The sequence below is a fragment of the Azolla caroliniana genome, unplaced genomic scaffold (assembly GCF_043228905.1).
Source record: "Azolla caroliniana isolate FFs.n. ecotype wild unplaced genomic scaffold, voAzoCaro1.0.p SCAF_17, whole genome shotgun sequence".
Classification (NCBI taxonomy): Eukaryota; Viridiplantae; Streptophyta; class Polypodiopsida; order Salviniales; family Salviniaceae; genus Azolla; species Azolla caroliniana.
The window spans coordinates 15,670,851-15,691,773 of record NW_028230452.1 but is presented as its reverse complement, the minus strand read 5'-3'; the positions used below and the strand labels follow the sequence as shown (position 1 = coordinate 15,691,773).

General features: G+C 40.2%; 1 protein-coding gene and 1 long non-coding RNA gene across 4 annotated transcripts; one reads left to right on the top strand and one right to left on the bottom strand.

Moving 5' to 3' along the window:
* The first annotated feature begins 8,224 nt into the window (after positions 1-8,224).
* On the top strand, positions 8,225-16,598 carry LOC147853280 (splicing factor U2af large subunit A-like). Of its 3 annotated transcripts, XM_087332995.1 has the most exons (19): positions 8,225-8,355; positions 9,733-9,923; positions 9,992-10,105; positions 11,292-11,353; positions 12,225-12,289; positions 12,420-12,455; positions 13,418-13,477; positions 13,570-13,630; positions 13,711-13,823; positions 13,911-14,026; positions 14,098-14,196; positions 14,284-14,359; positions 14,454-14,542; positions 14,618-14,681; positions 15,023-15,133; positions 15,524-15,605; positions 15,688-15,755; positions 15,878-16,010; positions 16,084-16,598. In XM_087332995.1, the coding sequence occupies exons 1-19, from the start codon at positions 8,299-8,301 to the stop codon at positions 16,089-16,091; spliced, it is 1,605 nt and encodes a 534-aa protein (XP_087189121.1). In that variant the 5' UTR covers positions 8,225-8,298; the 3' UTR covers positions 16,092-16,598. The 3 variants fall into 3 exon arrangements, 2 of the variants coding, with proteins under 2 accessions (XP_087189121.1, XP_087189122.1); XM_087332996.1 differs by having other exon boundaries at positions 15,878-16,598; XR_015531269.1 differs by lacking the exons at positions 15,878-16,010; positions 16,084-16,598 and having other exon boundaries at positions 15,537-15,605; positions 15,688-15,761.
* Positions 16,446-16,646, bottom strand: LOC147853279 (uncharacterized). The gene is made up of 2 exons (XR_015531270.1): positions 16,591-16,646; positions 16,446-16,559 (listed from the first exon to the last, which is right to left on the bottom strand). It is a non-coding gene; the product is annotated as an uncharacterized LOC147853279 (long non-coding RNA).
* Positions 16,647-20,923: the final 4,277 nt, after the last annotated feature.

Sequence of the window (20,923 nt, the reverse complement as noted above, 5' to 3'; positions counted from 1 at the left end):
TATATCAACATAGCTTTCATGAATTGCGCTATATGAAGAGCATGTAAAAAGCAAGTGAAATTCATCCTCTACTAGCTCTTCCTTGTTATTGGTCGGTGGAGCAGAGAAACATAGTTCTTCTCCAGGATTTGAACCCAGGGACAACAAAGGAAGAGGAGAACTCTAAGAGGGTAGACCACACATAGGTGAGGGTGGCAATCATTCTATGTTTGCTCAGCAGAGGAGTTCTCACCCCAAATAGATGAAAAAGGAAAAATAGGTAAAAACAAGAGCATAGACCTTTTTGGCCTTTTCACACTACGTACATGTAACAATCTCCCACTAAAAGGCCTAAACTAAGAGTACGAACAATAGAAGGTTGAATTGTATTGGGCCTATACCTCCTACCTAATGAGCATGTTGCATAAGGCACTAAGTGATCCCCATCAAATGACACCAATGCTCCAATGCATCTTGTGGTAAGACCTTGGTCAATGCATCTCCGACATTTTCTCGAGATACAACCTTCTCAAGGCTAATGCTACCATTAGCTAAGCATTCCCGAATGAAATGGTATCGCTCTCCAATGTGCTTGGTCTTTGCATGATATATTGGGTTCTTAGCCAAAGCAATGTCACTCCGATGATCACAAAATAATTAAATTGGGTACATGTTGATGCAACATACTCTGCTTCTATAGTTGACAATACAACACATTCTTGAAGACGAGATTTCCAAGCAATGGCACCTCCCATAATTTGAAAAATGTACCATGAAGTAGATTTCCTATTGTCAGCACATCCAACATAATACGAATATGTGTATCCAATGATAGAGACATCACCTCTACCCAAACATAGACATTGATCTTTAGTGCCACTTAGATAGCTCAATATCAAGTTGACTGCATCCCAATGTTTCTTACCAGGATTTGACATGAATCAACTTACCGCCCCCATTGCAAATGTAATGTCTGGTCTAGTAGTCACCATGGCATACATAAGACTCCCAATGGCAGATTGAAAAGGAACCTTGGTCATGAATTCCTTGTCCTCATCAAATGTGGGGCAATCACACATGCTTAGCTTTACATGTAGGTAATGGGGTGCTCAACGGCTTTGCATTCTCCGTATTAAACCTCTTGAGTACTTTGGATATGTGCTCAACCCGAGACAAATAAATGCATCGTTTACTCCTACCATGAGTAATATGCATACCAATAATATGTTTTGTGTCTCCCAAATCCTTCGTGTCAAAAGTTTGACTCAAGTTTTTCTTCAACAAGGACAACTCATCCTCGTTTTTACCAACTATAAGCATGTCATCAACATAGAGTATCAACATAATAGAACTCCCATATGAACATTTATTCGTATAAAGACAAGGATCCTCATTGCTTCTAGTGCACCCCCGAGTCTTCATAAAAGCTTCAACTTTTGGTACCACAATCTTGGGGATTGCTTAAGCCCATACAAGCTCTTCTTGAGTTTACATACCAAGTGTTCTTTGCTTGAGACATCGTAACCGTCTGGTTGTTCCATATAGATCTCCTCATCAAGATCCCCATGCAAGAAAGCAATCTTTACATCCATTTGGACTGATTCTAAGTCATGATTTGCGGCCAATGCAAGCAACATATGCAATGTAGTCATCTTAACTATAGGATAGAAAATTTCATCAAAATCAACTCCTTATTCTTGCTTGAAACCTTTTGCTACCAAGCCTGCTTTGTACTTTGGAAAAGTACAAAATCCCAAGCACCATTCTTATGAATACTATCTAATTCACTTTGCATGGCATGCTCCCACTTAGCATGATCACTAACCAACATAACTTCTGTTGAGATATCAAGCTCAACTAAGTTTAGCCATTTAGTTAACCACGTAACTTAGTAGTTACCTAGATAGAATCTAGTTAGTGTGTTGACCTTAAAGCCTTAAATAGGATTCTTTACTTGAGGGGGATACATTCTAGATCCTTCACTCTCCTGTTCATTTAATATAGGATTTACATCTTTGTACCTATATTCTCCTCACACATGTGCACTCTTGCACATGAGATCTATATACCTCATTGTGGGTATTTTTGTAACTTGATGCTTATTAATATAGAGAAAGGTCTTTAGCTACACCGTTGAGAATCAAACTCAACTTCCCATGAGTGGAAACACACTCTAGGATACTCAAGTGTGTGAACACCCCACCTCCTTGTATAGTAACTAGTGTGTCATAGAAGTTAATGTTCTATGACACATATTCTTTAAGTAGTTAAGACACGATCTCTTTCCCAAGAGGCGGTACTAGTGAGAGAACTTAGAGAGAAGTTGACTACATAAGCACCTTCTCCTTCTCTTTGTAAAGTTGTTGGTCAATCTTGCTTCTTGGTAATACCGTTTTCCTGTAATCTTGAGCTCTCTCTCTCTCAATTCTTTCGCTGCACAGAATCATCACCGATTCGTTACATGGTATCAGAGCACATGGTTGCTTGATCGAAGCCCATCACCTCTGAGTGTGTTGTGCTTAATCCCGTGTTTGGAAAGAACCGGTTGATCGCTGTAGCAACAACTTGCACAGTTCGTATCAAAGAGGAGAAGAAGAAGAAGTTCGATAATGAACACTCAGATGAGAAGCGCTCTTCCTACCGAGAAGCTCAATAGAAATAACTTTGCATCTTGGGAGTACAAGATGCACCAATACCTTGTTGTCAAGACACGCCCACAAAGAGAGAGAGAGAGAGAGAGAGAGAGAGAGAGAGAGAGAAATATTGTATTGTAGGCAATAGAGTGCTACAAAATGGCGTTGAACCAATTTAGGTTTGGGATGATTGATAGATCCCTATTTATAAGTAATAGAAAACACTCTAGAATATTCTAGGTCATCTTAGAATGTAGAGTAATCTAGAAGGTTCTAGTGTATAGGACACTCTAGAATATTCTAGGTTATTCTAGAATGTAGAGTAATATAGAATATTCCTATGATATTAGATTATATATTCTAAAAACTATACATATAAGAAGATTAATACAATGGTTAAGGATTTGACATGTGTACAACAAGGTCGTGGGTTCAAATCCTTTCTAGGAATGATGTGAGTGTCATCACGACACTATCCCCCTTCTTCGACGACACATCTCACGGGTCGTAGGGTTTGTATTAGGACTTAGTTTAAGAGGATATTGGCGATGAATTGCAATGACCATGTCTGTAGCATTGGAAAAATTTGCGGCAGGTTCCTAAGTTCGAACATTGGGGCTATAGCCTAGCCAATCGACCAAGTAATACAGCTTGTTGCGCACGATTTTAGAATCGAGAGTGTAGAGCTAGAGACTTTGCGGGAATATATTGATGAGAATCTGGCAAACGGATTCATTCGGCATTCTAGATCCCCTACGGGCGCACCTATCTTCTTCGTTAAGTAAAAGAATGGGACTCTTCGGTTGGTCGGTGCATATAATCTAGTTCAGATTCGCCTGGGGAATGAATGGAAGACAACTTTCCGTACTTGCTACGGACATTTTGAGTATATTGTGATGCCATTCGGTCTAACGAATGCGCCTGTAGTTTTCCAACATATGGCGAATGATATTTTTCGAGATTTTCTCGATATCTTCACTATAGTTTACTTGGATGATATTCTAATCTACTCAAAGACCCAAAAGGAGCATGATGAACATGTTCGTCAGGTACTGCGTCGACTCCAAGAATATGGTCTCTACACAAAATTAGAAAAGTGTAGTTTCGGCCAGAATCAAGTGGAATTTTTGGGGTATGTTGTATCATCAAATGGTATTGCTATGGAACCCATGAAGGTACAAGCAATTTTAGACTGGCAAACGCCCCTTTCAGTGCGTGATGTGCAATGTTTTCTAGGGTTTGCAAATTTTTATCGAAAATTTATTAAAGATTATTCCAATGCCATGCTTCCGCTCACTCAACTCACACACAAAAATCAACCATTTATATGGAGTTCAGATGCAGCTGAGGCATTCGAAAGCTTAAAATGAGCGTTTACAACGGCACCTATCTTAGCACATGTCGACCCAACAAAACGATTCATCCTTTAAGCCGATGCATCCAATTTTGCATTAGGGAGTGTCCTATCACAGACTGGAGATGATGGACAGCTACACCTTGTCGCCTTTCATTCCCGAAAGTTTGAAGCTATAGAGATCAACTACGAGATCCATGACAAAGAACTTATTTGTAGTTGTGGATTCTTTTCAACAATGGCGACATTTTCTAAAAGGTTCTTCTCAACAGATCATTGTTTACAACGATCATAAGAACTTGACATATTTTCAAAATGCTCGAGTCTTGAGTCGACGACAAGCTCGGTGGGCGCAATTTTTGACTCACTTCGACTTTGTCATCATATATCGCCTTGGGATGTAGCAAGGCAAAGCAGATGCTCTTTCTCGGTGCTCTATATGGAACTTCGTCCAGGGGAACCTGCATTCGAGCATAAAAAACAAATCCTTTTAGGTCCTAATTGCCTACGATTAATGGTAGTTAATGCCATAACCACACTTGAAGATTCCACTCTTCTTGATTCCATTCGAGATCATATGGCCACTGATGAAATCGCCAAGGATGTTTTTGATCATATCGTCCCGGATCGTATTTCTTGCTCACAGTCAAAAAACTCTCGTAATGACTATTGTCAGCTCTATTGGCATGGTGGTTTTCTATTTTGGCAAAACCAATTGTATGTTCCCGATGGTCCCCCATGACTACAAGTTTTACAACATTGATATGACTCACCAATAGCTGGTCATTCAGGAGTTTGCAAAATTCTAGAATTAATTTCTCGACACTATTGGTGGCCCCGCCTTCATCATTTTGTTGAGGAGTATGTTCGCAGCTGTGATATATGTTGTCGATCAAAGAGTCCTCGACACCGACCCTATGGCTTACTACAACCACTTCCCATTCCGGAAAATCCATGGAAGTCTATATCCTTAGATTTCATTACTGATCTCCCAGTTTCAAAAGGTTTTACTGCAATTCTCACCGTGGTGGATCGACTTACCAAAATGGCACACTTCTTGTCATGTACGAAGTCTATTACTAGTCAAGAGGTGGTCAAGCTCGTTATGCGGGAGGTATTTAAGCATCATGGTCTGCCGGATGATATTATTAGTGATCGTGGTCCACAATTCAACTCAAAGTTTTGGAAGCAAATGTTCAAACTTCTCCACATTTCGGTTAAGCTTTCTTCGGGCTACCATCCCGAGACTAATGGCCAAACTGAGTGTACCAACCAGACTTTGGAGCAATATCTTCGTTGTTTCATCAACTATCAACAAGATGATTGGGTTGATTTTTTGCACTTGGCTGAATTCGCTTACAACTACTCAACCCATTCTTCTATAGGATATTCCCCGGTGGACGATGAATGCGCATCCACACGTTCCTACCAACCCTGTTGTTGAGGATCGTCTTAGTCGGCTCCAAGAAATTCACGCTACCATTCTCCACAATTTGCATGATGCTCAAGTTACACACAAGAGGCTTGCGGATCGTCGTCGCCTAAACTCCTCAAAAAAGTTCCGCGTTGGTGATCATGTATGGCTTCTCCATCACAACATCAAGACCACTCAGACTTGTAGTAAATTGGATTACCAACATTTTGGCCCTTACATGATCACTGGTAAGATAAGTGATGTTGCATTTCGTCTTGGCCTCCCTCCGCACATGCGTCTTCATCCGGTGTTTCATGTATCCCTTTTGGAACCTTATACTGCAAGTTCAATTCCAGACCGCCTTACGACACCCCCACCACTTGTTGAGTTCTTGGATGGACCCGAATTTGAGGTTGTTTCCATTGTGAAGAAGAACTTGGCCTCGTTCCCCCCTTCCTCATGCAACTATCGTAGAGAGATAGTCGATAACTAAGGGGATCTAGTATCACATGTCTGAGAGAGGGATGTGAGGTTTGTGCTTTTTTCCCAGGTCTCCTCAATTGTTCTTTTCATCCAATCAATCTTCGGGTTATGGAGTTCAAACCAAGGGAGACCTAACACTATTGGGTGTTCTGGACTGCGAATAATGTTGAAAGAGATTATGCTTGCCAAATTGCCAAGAATTATCCAAATTGGCTCGGACTCCTCGATTATATCTCCCGATGCTATGGGACGGCCATCAATGACTCCTACGACTACTGGGCTTGGGAGCTTATTCAAGATGATGTTTTGTGACAAGGCATATTCATGATCCATGAAACAAGAGTTGGCTCCAAAATCTAGGAGGGCAGAGGCTAGGACTTGATGACATGTACATGTGGTAAGCTCTACTTGTGTAGAAAAGACTGGACTCACTTGATTTGATGAAAAATGGTTCAAACTGTCAAGAGAGAGAGAGAGAGAGAGAGAAAGAGAGAGAAAGAGAACATTGTCCCCAAATCAGTTACATTTTTGTTGCTTTGTATTGCAGCACCTTAGAAGGTTGTCCTTGCCACATCGCTACCTTTGACGTAGTTTTGATAACAAGGTTTTTTTTGTATTATCATGTTGTTTTAATATAAACATATACATTTACGAAAAAAAAGAAAAAAAAAGAGAAAGAGAGAGAAAGGGAAATATTGTATTGTAGACAATAGAGTGCTACAAAATGGTGTTGAACCAATTTAGGTTTGGGATGATTGATAGATCCCTATTTATAAGTAATAGAAAACACTCTAGAATATTCTAGGTCATCCTAGAATGTAGAGTAATCTAGAATGTTTCTAGAGTATTCTAGAAGGTTCTAGTGTATAGAACACTCCAGAATATTCTAGGTTATTTTGGAATATAGAGTAATATAGAATATTCCTATTATATTAGATTATATATTAATACAAGAATATTAATACAATGGTTAAGGATTTGACATGTGTACAACAAGGTCGTGGGTTCAAATCCTTTCTAGGCATGGTGTGAGTGTCATCATGACACTTGTTTGCCAAGGCTATTGGAGTTATATCGAAGGAGCAAACGAAAATCAACCCAACCCAGCACATGCCAACTACCCATCTTGGGAGGAAGAGTCGAGTTGCCTGTTGTATTGCCTTGCAACATGCATCCATGATCACATGCTTGGCTATATCCGAGAGGCCAAAATGCCGAAGGAGACGTGGGGGAACCTCAAGAAGATTTTTGTGTGTTGACCGCAAGAAAGATTCAACTTCGTCAAGAGTTGAACGCTATACAACAAAGGGACATGACAATCGACAACTACACCTTGAAGATCACGGAGCTGTGCGATGCCCTTAGGTCGATCAATGTTAGCATTGATGGCGATGGAATGGTGCAGATTTGCCTTGGAAGTTTAGCACCTCGGTTCGGAGCCATTCAATCGGCAGTCCTCGCGAGGGAGAATCCTCCCTCCTTTGTCGATCTCCAGTCGATGCTACTGGCTGAGGAGAATCATGTTCTAACAAGAAGCAATGCACAAGAAGGACAAATGCTCTATGTAAAAGATTATTATTGCGGAAGGTTTGACAGAACCGGTTACACGGGATAACAATAGAGAATAAAGACACAAGTTTAATGGAATCCTTACACGAGAGAGACAAAGAGAGCAAAACAGTAAACTCTATTAAAATAATAATAACACTTTTATACAAGTCCATGAAAGGACTGGCAGAAAGAAGTATTGACAGGTGCTTCAATGCTCATACGAGCGACTGACACTGATTCCAAGGAATCTGCCTATGTATTAGGCTAGATTCGTAGGCATCTAAGGGCCTACCAGTTACAATCCGATTTGTCTCTCCGATTTGGACACCGATTTGGACTCTGATGCGGCTCTGGCTTGTTCAGCTGATCCGGATCTGGTTGAGCTTGTCTGCTAAACACTCCCCCTCAAGCTCAACTTGAGGTCGGATCGCAGTGTCAGTGTCAGTGGTAGCCGGTCCTCTCCTCCGACTCCTCATGGCGTCCTCCCGCCTTGGTCATGCTCCTCGACCCGTCCGGTTCCGCTTTCCACGACCATAAATGAATAGAATAGAGAAGAGGTGTCATGGGTTCAAATCCTCTTAGCCATTGCCACAAGAGGTAACAATGTACAAACAAGAAGAATTAGAAGACGAAGAAGAAATAGATGAGCAGAATAGAGAAGAGGTCATGGGTTCAAATCCTCTTATAACCAAAGAATGGAATAGAAAAAGAAAGAAAGCCCTGAAAAAGTAATAGAAGAAGAAATAAAGGAAAAGAAAAGAAAAAAACAGAACAAAAAAACAACAACAGAGAGGAGTAACAGAGCTCCTCTGTCTTCTTCTTCTTCTTCTTTTTGTTTTCCTCTGCGAACAAATTAAGCGTTTGTTTGTTGTCTATTTGTGGCTATGGCGAGCTACGAAGGATTCGCTGAAGACTACCGAAACGGAGAGCAGCAGAGCCAGGTTCATATATACTCAACAACGCATTATAATTCTTTCATTTCCTTTTCTCCCCCGATCTCATCTTCAATCTCTCTTCCTTTTTTGCCTTCGATTCTGTTCTCTCGCCGCGAATTAATTGATCTCCAAGAAAATATTTCTGTGTTTTTTTTTTTTCGTGTACGTCTCTGTCTGTCTGTCTGTTCTGAGACAAGAGAATCGCTTCTCCGCCTCCGTTTTATTCGATTCTATTCATTCTCCGAGATGGAGCGAATCTCCAAGCATACATAGTAGGGTTCTTGTTTCTAACTCAAAATAGGATGAAGCATATGCCGTGGATGACAAATACTGAAGAAAACAGGATACTCTTGCAACCCAAACTTGCTAGCTTTTGTTTCTGAAACACAATTCTGAATTCCAGCAAAAATAAAAGAAAAACGGAAACCAAATGCAAAATCTAGGTTCTGTTTCTCAGACACGAGGGATCAGATTTCCAGCTGTACTTCAGTTCTTATCACTCATTTTTGGTCTTGTTATGAGAGAAATGAAGGAATTTCGAAGCATCTAGTTTTTGTATGTACGTGTATTGTTTGTTGCTCAGTGAAGAAAAGTAGAGGTTTTGTTTCCGAAACAAAAGAATAAGAAAAGCTTCAAGTTGTTTCATCATTCAGATTTCTCCAGATTATTTTGCTTCTGTTTTCGGAGATATCCCAAGCAGTTTGTTCCAGATTTTGTGCTCATTATTGCTTAGTGGCGAAGAAATCTTAGGTTTTGTTTCTGAACAAGGAAACCAGAAAAGACTGTATTTCTTATTCTTAGCTTTTCTCATCGGTTCTTGGTTCTTTGGAGGGGTTTCTGTTTCTTTCCTCCATTTTTATGGATTTGTTCTCTATGATATAAGCTGAAATATATGAGTTTTTCCTTATGAAACAAGAAGGCTCAGAGGTTTCCTCAATCATGAACAAACATCTAACGTCTCTTTTTCTATACCAATGGCAGATTCTTTGAAATTTCACCTCCAGAACTCTGTTTTACTTCATTTTTCTCATTTTCTGAGATTTTCACAGTTTTTTCTAAATGTAATGAAGGGTCCTAGGTGATTTGATATCGTCACTTGTTCATTTATTTCATGAACTTCATGGTCTGTTATTTTCACTGTTGGTTTGGAATCTAAAGAGCATTTGGAAGGTGATTTGATGGTGTGCAACACTCATAATTTATTTCTTGTTTTGTTGTCTCTCTGATATTGTGTGCACACATGGAAAATGTTATTTTTTTGTCTTTGCACAAGGGAAAAACTAGAGATTCTTAACAAGAGACAGAATCATCTGTGGCATGTTTTGTGTTCTGGATATTGTGTGCATACCACTTGGCAAATATAACCTTCGTCTTTGCATACAGGGAACAACTAGAGAGTCTCGCAAAGATAAAGAACAAAGCCAAGGGCGAGAAAGGCATAGAGAAAGGGACCATGGGACTGAGAGGTCAGGTAAAGATCATGATAGTGATAGACATCGACGTCGAAGCCATGATAGAGATAGAAGTAGAGACAGAGATCACAAAAGTCGTGATAGAAGCAGAGAACGCGACAGGTTCTATTAGATCTAGAATATCCAATGTTTTCACAGGTCCGGGCATTTTTTTAACATTCATTTTGTAGGCGTCATCATGATCGTGATGGGGAGAGAAGACACAAACATAGGGCTCGCTCTCGATCAAGAGGAAAATCAAGAGACCGATCAAAGTCTCGCTCTCGCTCTCGTGAACGGAAGAGGTATATTGATTGTCTTAAATGTTACTTTCTCTTGTTGCTGGCGAAGTACTAGTTTTAAATAATGCGGTTATTGTGAAGATGCCTTTTTTTGTAATTCAAAAGTGACTATTCAATGGAACCATAAGAACCTTGCTAGGGTGTGGTTCTACACATACAATTTCATACCATAATTTATGCATAAGTTCATGTAAATAGCAATTTTGAATGCAAAGAGACCTCATCAGCTTCCTTTTCAACGTTCATGATACTATCAGGAGAAGTAATGAAGGCCCAACACATACCTCACTTTTTTTGATTAATTGATATATGATTATACACTTAGTCTTGGATGTTTATGATGTGGATGTTTTGTAGTGTGCCATGTTCACATTACCTTGTATACATTGGCCAAATGCCGTATACGATTATCGTCCATCCAACTCTCTGGGGATGTAACACCAACCATCTCCTCATGTTCAGCTTCATAATGCCCTATTTGATGTATTCCTCCACATAAAGCTTTTTTGCCCATCCTATAAAGTTTGGGCAGGCCAATGCACATGTTAATGAAATCATTAGTAACACAAGATGTCTGTTAACATATTATTAGAAATAAGGAATCATTGTGTCAACAAAGAATACGTTAAGGAAATTAGTCTATTTGTTGTGGCTTTAGTTTTAGATGCTTTTGTGGAGTATGGGTTTTCATAAAAATCATGATGCAAGCATATCAATTGAAATGGATCATGGGCCTGCACATCTCCTCATTATACATATGATTATTATTGACAAGAAATTTTGTCAAGAGAAGCCGTGAAATGAAAGCAAGATATTACTGCAGTGGACAGGGCATGAACGTACATGCATTAGCCATTTTTAACACTTGAATTGGTCCTGGCTGCATGTTTTTAATCTTCATTAAACAAAACATGCAAATTAGAATATTCTACGGAAAGAAAGTAGTTACATCCTATTTCTATATTTGATTCTTTAGTTATGTTCTTTAATATCAAAACTATCTATCCTAAGGAATCAGGTAGATGAATACTAAGATTCTTATTTGTCTCTTCAAAGTTTTGAAAGGATAGTATTATCTAGCATGTATTTGTCTTGAATTGTTGAACCATTTGAATCCTAGAGAACATCAATAAATGTTTGTTTGGGTTATTTTCTCAATTGCTAACTTTTTCTTGGATGGTAAATACAGCAAGCGAGCTAGTGGGTTTGACATGGGTCCTTCCGGTGTAGCTGTTCCTGGTGCAGTACCAGGTGCGTCTGTGCTCATTATGTTTTATGAAAAACTCTGCATAGCCGAGAGTTTTTTGTTTATTTCACTAAATGCCCTGAAGTTTTAGTTTCTTCCCACATGCCCTTGGTATAAACCCCTGAAGGAGCATATTCATGTTCTATTTGAGCAATAATGTCATTGATTCTTCCTCTTTTTCTCAACTATATGAGCTATTTGAGCAATCAAATGTGCAGGTCATTTTGGGGGGTTAACCAAGGGTGTTTGAAGACCTAAATAAACGCAGGAGCATTTGTTGAAATAAAGAAGAACTAAGGGATAGTTAGGGGGATTTTGAATTTTCCCCCTTAAATAGTTGTTTGGATTTTAGTTGTTACCTTAGTGTATCTGGCCAGATGTTAAATGATTCCTTCAAATACATTATTTTTTGGTGAAGAATTGGAACTGAGGAAATTCCTCTGTTTTATCTGGTGTTTTTGGTTGTTTGTGGTGGTTTATTGTTGTTCTCACTTATCTTCTAAAAGCGAAAGGCATCCTGATGATCCATCTCTGCCTCTACACAATGGTGCCTCCATGGTCTTATTCTCAACGATGATATGATGAACCTATGTTGATCGTCTTTACTCGACTACTTTGTTTCTTTTGGTAGTTATGCATACTCTCCTCCATATGTAAAAGTTAGCCTCCCCATGCTAGGTCATCATAGTGTAGTAAATTGTAATTGCATCTTTGTTAGATGGATCATGTAATGATCAATTCAGAGTGTTTCTCATGTAAAAAAGCTTATTAAATTTACATATGAAATCAATGTTCGAGCTTTTTCTCTAAAATTGTACTACACTATACTTTGATCATTGATTTGATACTCTATATTACCATTATTGCATATCCCAGGTCAGTTAGCTGGAGCTTCTCCGGCAACAATGATGCAAGGGGCATTTCCATTTCCTGGTACACAGGTAGGCTATGAAGTTTGGCTCAAATGAGTATAAATCAGAGGTTCAAAATAAGTTCCTTACAAGTATGAGTCTGAGACTTAGTAACTCCAAATTAAAGCTTAATACGCCATCTATTATGTTTTGTGTGCAGTTTCCAACAGTTCCAATGCATTCCATGACGCAGCAGGTTCATATCTCAACTATTTGCTGCATTAAATAATAATATTTGTTGTATTTAGTAATGCTATCAGTGTCACTATGCTTAATGTGTCAAGATATGATCATTTCATTCTTGTTCAGAAGTTGTTGCAATGCATTTCTTAACCCGATGTTACTACTCTTCACTAGTCATCTGACTGCATTGTTCATTTTAGCTCTTCTTTGCTTGCTTGTTCTCTCCATCTTTACTTATACTTGGTGATCTATACAATACGTGTGAACGCAATGCCATCAATGTTATATTTGGTTGACTAGTTTCGTCTGCTCATTTAAGTTGCCGTGAATTTTCATCTCTCAACTGTTCCTATGTCAATCTTCATTTCCAAGCTTTTTGAGTTCCTGAAATATGTCTGCCATTCTTACCATCCAATTTCTTGTGACAAGCAGCTGGATAATCATTTCAGCATAAGTTTATTTTTAATTAAAGCTTTTATTGATTAGGGTCTATTCATACAGGGCTCGCTTCTAAAACAAAGCATTACTATAGATGTAAAGTGATACAGTAGCTAAAACATCTACCAGGAATATCATAAATGAACTTCTTGTCCTTCATTGTCCATCCAAGATGTCTTGAGTGCCATGAATTGAAACAGGAAAATGAGTCATAAAAGGAAAGAAAGATGTATTAACATCTACTAAAGGCCAAAATGACCTACAAAACCAAAGTAATTTTACAAATGTTTACAATTGATGTCATATCTACCATCATGATGCAGGGGAACATCATTTTCAAGTATATAGAAAAGCTTCGACGGTCTTGACTTCATTCATTTATTAATATAGTGGAAACAAATTGATGCATTCTCTTGTCCAACTACCCACAATTCTTTCTGTTAAATCAGGAAATCATGAACATATTCTTGCTTCGGTTTCCAAGATTTTATTTTTCTGAAATTAGACTGTAAGTTAAGTTTTTCTCTGTTGGTTCAGGCAACAAGACATGCTCGTCGGGTTTACGTGGGAGGCTTACCAACATTTGCTAATGAGCAGGTAAACAGTTCATCATTAGATTTAGTCGAAATACCTATTTGAGGCATAAAAGCTACTTAAATGACATGTACGCTATCTGTTTACATCTCTAGACCATCGCAACTTTCTTTAGCCAAGTGATGGCTGCAATTGGTGGAAATTCTGCTGGGCCAGGTATTATAATAGGCCCAAACGATTAACCTTTTTACTTATTTCTATTAGCATTAGCTGACGGTGTTTCCTGATAACTCCAGGTGATGCAGTGGTTAACGTTTATATTAACCATGAGAAAAAATTCGCATTTGTGGAGATGCGTACCGTAGAGGAAGCAAGTAATGCGATGGCATTAGATGGCATAGTGTTTGAGGTGATCCCTGGTAGCTTGAGCAGTGGGGCAAATGTTTACATCTTATTTTTTTAATCCATATGACTTCAAGACTGTGCTTGGGTTCAGGGACAAACTGTAAGAGTTCGGAGGCCAAGTGACTATAATCCTTCACTTGCTGCCACGTTGGGTCCGAGTCAACCGAGTCCTCATTTAAATCTTGCCGCCGTTGGGCTGACACCTGGGTAACTCCTCTGGAAAGTATACTTCGTGCATTTTTTGTATGCTTCTTTGCTTAATTATTTGCTGCTTGTAGTTCCTCGGGCGGTGCAGATGGACCTGATAAAGTCTTTGTTGGTGGACTTCCTTATTATTTAACTGAAGCCCAGATAAGAGAGCTGCTGGAATCATTTGGGTATGTCTCACTAATTAAAGTACTTCCAAAATGTAGGGAATAAAATTTTCCTCCCAAAAAACATTAGAACTTCTCTTCTTGATGCAGACCACTTCGTGGTTTTGACCTCGTTAAAGATTGGGAGACTGGGAACTCAAAAGGATATGCGTTCTGTGTTTATCATGTGAGTAGATGGATTTGTAAATGTGTATGTGTGTAAAGATATATTCAGTTAGCAAGGTCTCAATGTTAACTTCTGTGGGGCTTGAATAAATTAGGATTCTGCAGTCACGGATGTTGCTTGTGGGGCCTTAAATGGCCTAAAAATGGGAGATAAAACTCTAACTGTTAGGCGTGCTAGTGCAAGGTATGGGTTGGTTTTCCACTCTTAACTTTGAATGTAGAAGTAGATCTTCTGGTTAATTACGTGTAAATGATTCAGTGCTCAGCCGAGATCAGATCAAACTGACATCCTCTATCAAGCTCAACAACAAATAGCAATGCAGGTAAAAGGGGCCTATGTTTTTCTTATGGGAATTTTAAAGGGAACTCCAAAGTAGCCAAGTTTTTCTTTATTTCTGAAATGCCTTGAAGTCAACGCCGAAAGAGAGAAAAAGTGGATGAGCTGTCCATATACCTAACTGCTCAAATACCACAAAGTTTTGAGAAACAGGGTATTATTGCTCAAATAGAACATATAATTGATTTTTTGGTTTTGACCAAGGGCATTTGAGAATATAAGGGAAAGTTGAGAGCATCTGAGGAAATGAAGAAAAACTCAGGTATTTTTGAGTTTTTCCCATTTCTAAATGCATATTGCTCAGAGAATTTGTCTTGGGAGTTGCAGAAACTGGCTTTGCAAACAGGGGGTGCAGCTTCATTTGGTGGTTTGCAAGGTTTGATGGGCTTGGTTAATGGGATCCCAGAAATTCCAACAAAGGTTGTCTGCTTGAATCAAGTATGTTTTCTGCCCTTCTTTTTTATATGATATATTTATGACACTATGTTTTCTCTTTGTTTCCATAATTTATTGCTAGAAGGTGACAGAGAAATTAGATCATAGGATTTTGCAGTCTACAAGAATGCCTTCTCTAAGTAGTAGTATGTGGCAATGGTTCTCTTGAAAGAATTTTAACAAAGGTGACAGCAATTTCTTCTTTGCTTAGGATTGTTGAACTGAATTAAACAGTTGCAAATTTTCTAATAGGAGTTGGCAATTCAACTTAAAATGAACCTAGTAAAATGATCTACGAAAAGGTTACATACTTTTCGTCAATGCAGGCTGTCGACTTGAAAAAACCTTTTTACTGTTCTAATGCACTTCAGTTATTTTTATCATATCAAACAGCTTGTGTCTGTAGATGATTTGAAGGATGATCAGGAATATGAAGACATTTATTATGATATAAAAGAAGAGTGTGGTAAATTTGGTAAGTGGTGGGTGCAATGATATATAGATTTATTGCCATTTCTAATCTATTTTTATCTAAAATCTTCTTTTCTTGTCTAAAGGTACTGTAACCAATCTTATCATTCCCCGTCCATCATCAACTGCTGAAGATGTTCCTGGACTAGGCAAGGTAGTTTTCTGCTTGTAAACAAAACTAGTTTGATGAGGAATGCAATTAAGAACAGCTTCATTTGCCAATGGGCCGATGAATCCTATGTACTGCTTCTTATAGCTAGCTGAAAAACGTTTCAGGCTTTTGTTGAGTATTCAAGTACTGATGGGTCAAGCAAGGCTAAAATTTCTCTCCATCAGAGGAAGTTCGGTGGCAATACAGTTATTGCTACTTACTACCCAGAAGACAAGTTTGCAAGAGGAGAACTAGACGGTTGAAAAAATCGGAAGTCAAAACGACATTTGGCAATGCTGTTTTTTCTTCCCCTTAACCAATTTTATTGCAGGGATATGAGTATATTGGGCGGCGAAAATGCCAAGGTCTTTTCGTATGTCGATCAACCTTTCAAAACGGACGCTAAACCTAAAATGTTTGTCATTAACTGCAGAAAAGTGTTCTAATGAGGTTTTGTGACTTAAGAAGAATGGTTGCAGGTGGTAGATATATTTATAGACCATTTCTGCCCCACTTCTCCTTTATATCTTTGGTGCATATATACCACCCCCATTTTTATCCACCTCTCCATCTCATTTCTGTAATTGGACATCTGCCTATGGGCATCTGACCTTGGCCATCAGATTGAGTTGCTTATCGGGAAGAGTTCAAATTTAAAGTGTTGTATTTCTCATGTATTTTCCTCCCAATACGTTGGAAGTAGAAATTTCTACCCTTGGCCACTTCTCTAGCGTCTCTTAAAAGTTGTGATAAAACACTTGATTTGAAGATTTCCGAGGTTAAATGCCAAATGACCGCCACCACCATCTTAAACAGAGTTCTGCTTAGAATATGAAACATGTTTAAGAGTTTTGGTTAGAATATGTAACATGTTAAGCAATTATTGATGCTGTTAACAATATACAGTTATTACTTAGATGTGATCTTGTAGCTGTTTGGCTTGTGACATTGTTACTGCCGAAGTGCGTACCATTATGAGTGTGTTTCATTGCTTTTCTTGTCTGTAGTATGTGAAATAAAGTAGTTTGATTTATAGTTTTAACAGAAACCAAGTTTGCAATGGAATTCACAAATCCTAAACCCAATTATCTCATGCCATGAATGGGGTGCATGAGATGGCATCCATTCTCTAGCTTTTACCATGTGGCACTTATTCCCATGGCCTATAGCTATGAGGATTCTATGCAAGAAGAGTCTTTAGATAAGAGAAATGCGTTGGCATGATGTAGGCTTTTTGGAAGCCCCCGTTGGAAAACCATGGCAAAGAGATCTGGATTATGGAATTGAGCGCTTCATGATACAAGAGAATTTGGAACTGTAATAGTCAGATTCGAGGTCTTGTTCTTGCACAACCTTGATCTTGATGATTGAAGAACCAAAGCTATGGAGATGACTTTACATAGCTTGTCAATATGAACAAGCTTGTCAATAGAGGTTGTGACCAGCAATGTGAATCAACATACTGAATATTTCTTTTGTGCCCGTTGAAGTAGAGACAGTGCAGTGATTTTGTTGAAACATAAAGACCCCTTTGCAAAGGGTTCAAAATTCCTGATAAACCATTTTAAGGTCAGTCATTATTAATGTAAGGAAAATAGTTCCTTCCCACCTTTATGGTAACATGTAGTGGATGAAGTCAGGCCTATATTGAAAAATTTCACCTCTAATAAACCATATCAAAATATGAGCAATGGTTCTTAAAAATAGTACCATGGTGTATAAACTTTAAAGCACGTAGCCAAATTGGTATTGCATGGCAAAGAGTACAATGTGAATATCTGATAGTGAAAACTCAACAACTATATTTTCAAGCTACTAATACAAGTATCCTACACTTGTTCTTGCATTTGTTGAAGAACTTTGAATGTGCCAAGTAATTGTTGCATTCTAATTCAAATAAGATGGGTGTATCCTCTAGTTATGCTCTTTGTCATTTACAAGCTGAAACTTACAAACATCGTCTATGGGACTGCATTGAGTCTCAAATGGTATGGCAACACCTCAGTTGGGAAGACATGTTGTCGGCTAGATGAGATGTGTTACCAATTGCATCTCAATACTGGAGTCAACAAGGTATTACTCCAAAGTTTCTTGCGAAGTTCTAGGTTAACCTATGGGCAAGAAAACAATCATGACATATACTTCATGTACAGTGGTTACTTGTGCATCGAGCCTTGCATGTTGGCACATGGCTACGTGAGATGGGCATACCCTCGGAAGGAGTCGCAACCATTAGGGGAGATATTGAGTAGTACTACTACATATTACATTTGGATGGCTCAATGCTCTCTAGTTTTCCATCAACTAAATTGATAAAAAGTATTTGGTTGGACATGGTTCATACTATGAAGGGTGTTAAAGTAAACGTGCGGAAGCGTTCGACAAACCGGCTCAGCCGGATAGCAACAGAAGATGAGAAGAAGACTTAACACACACACAGAGTACTCGTAAGCAGGAGAGAGAGAGAGAGAGAGAGAGAGAGAGAGAGAGAGAGAGAGAGAGAGAGAGAGAGAGAGAGAGAGAGAGAGAACGTAAACTCTATTAAAAAAATTCTTGATATTCTGTACATAGAATGTGCTCAAAGAGCACTTTTATTCAAGTACATAAAGGACTGGCAGAAGTACTGACAAGTACTTCAATGCTCATACGAGCAACTGACACTAACTACCAAAAATATGCCTACATACTAGGTTGGATCCGTAGGCCTCTAATGGCCTACCAGTTTCAATCCAATCCGGCTCTTGGTTTCAGATATCATCCAGACACCGATCCGGTTCTTCGTTCTAGATACCAATCCGGCTCTAACTTTATTCAGCCGATCCGGATCCGGTTGAGCTTGCTCGCTCAACACTCCCCCTCAAGCTCAACTTGAGGTCGGATCATGGTGTTAGTTTCTGTGGTAGCCAGTTCTTTCGTCCAACTCCTTATGGCGTCCTCCCGCCTTGCTCGCGCTCCTCGCCCGGTCCGGTTCCGCTTCCTATGACCCGTTCGGTTCTGCGCACCTCGACCTTCTCGGTTGACTTGTTTGCTCATCAGGCCCATTTCAGCTCCCTTGCTGCTACGACTTCGGCGCTTGTCAACTCGTCTATTCCTTCGTGTTGGCGTCGACTTCTGCTGCATTGTCGTCCACTTAGTCTTGAGTTGATCCGGCTCTTCTGAATCCCATTGTTGAACTGAACCGGTTGTCTCCGATTCGTTCCAGCTCTTGTCCGAGTCAGTAGTTCCCAACTTGTCTTCTAGTTTTAGGCCCTTCACAACATCAAACCATGTCTGGGTCTTGGCCTTCTTCTTCCGGTCGGCTCTATCCTTCTTGACTCTACCACCGCTGCCGTTGGCTCCAACTTGTTCGGATGTGCCGACTTCCTTCGTCGACTCAGCTTCCTTTTTCCTCTCATCTCCCCCTGTCATGGTTCTTCCTTCTCCGGTTCCTTGTCCGGTGCCATCCGTTCCTGTTCCTATTCTCCCCCTCAAGTGCGGTACGTCGAGATGCTGAATACCGAGCATTTCAGTGAAGTGTTGCAACTTGTCTGATCCGAGTGGTTTGGTGAAGATATCGGCAATTTGTCGATCTGTCCGAACATATCGAAGGTCAACTTCACCGCTTAGGACCCGCTCACGCACGAAGTGATAATGCACTTCTATGTGCTTGGTCCGAGCATGGAATACAGGGTTCTTGGCGAGTTAAATGTTGCTCATGTTGTCACAATAGATCAGGATCGGGGTCGGTACCTCGATCCAGAGGTCACACATCAGTTGCCGAAGCCAAATGGCTTCACAGGTGGCATTGGTAGTGCCTCGGTACTTAGCCTCAGTGCTTGACATAGCCACTGTTGGTTGCTTTTTGCTGCTCCACGCAACAGCCGCGCTACCTAGAGAAAACATGTAACCGGAGGTGGATCGGCGATCCGATGCATCACCAGCCCAGTTGGCATCGGTGTATCCGATTAGCTCTGTAGTTATACCGAGTCGGTATAACAGTTCCCGGTCTTTCGTGCCGCTAACATACTAGAGTATTCGGTGTGCGCACTGAAGGTGCTCGACGGTCGGCTTCTGCATGAACTGGCTGATCACCCCGGCTAGATAACTGATGTCGGGTCGGGTGATCGTCAAGTATATAAGGCTTCTGACAATTTGGCGGAACCGTTTCTCATCGCAGGTCGGTCCGGAGTCGGGATGTAGTTTCAGGTTCCGGTCCAGGGTTGTAGAGATCGGTCGGCATTACGTCATGCCGAACTTGTACAACATATTCAACACATAATGGCATTGTCAAGGCAATATGCCGTCGGGGGTCCGAATCACCTCGATCCCAAGGAAATAGTGAAGGTCCCCCAGGTCCTTCATCTCAAATACGTTTGACAGCTGGGACTTCACTCTGCCGATTTCATTGAGTCCGGGTCCGGTGATGACTAAATCATCTACATACAACAAGATGCACACCGGATCGTCCGGACCGTTCTGGATGAACAGTGAAGAGTCAGACTTTGAGGCCACAAACCCCATCTTACGCAATCAGTGCGTGATCTTTGCATTCCAAGATTGGGGGCCTTGCTTCAGACCGTAAAGCGACTTCTTCAGTCGGCACACTATCGACTTGTTCATCTCCGATTGGAAACCGGGGGGTTGGATCATATAGACCCGTTCTTCAAGGTCACCTTGAAGAAACACATTCTTCACATCCATTTGGTGAAGATGACATCCCCTTACTGCATCAACAACCAGTACCACACAAACCGTCGTCATCTTCGCTACTGGAGCGAAGGTCTCATCATAGTCGATTCCGTGGGTTTGTGCGTATCCCTTTGCCACTAACCATGCCTTGTACCGGTTCACCGAAAGTCGGCGTTGTACTTTACCTTGTACATCCATTTGCAACCGATTGGTTTACACTGTCGGGGAGGGTCAACCAGGTCCCATGTGTCGTTGGCATTGAGTGCCCGCATTTCTTCTTCCATAGCGGCACACCAATATGCGTCTTTTGCCGCTTCTGCGTAGCTCTCCGGCTCACGCACTTCTGCCACCTTAGTCATGTACGCATAGTGATGCACCATGTACTCATTGTACCCGTATCTCTTTACGGGATTCTTCTGGCGGGATGACCGGCGTGACTTGTCGTTACCCGGTTCCTTCTTGGCCGGTTCAGACTTCATTTCAAAAGGTCCACCTTCTTCCTT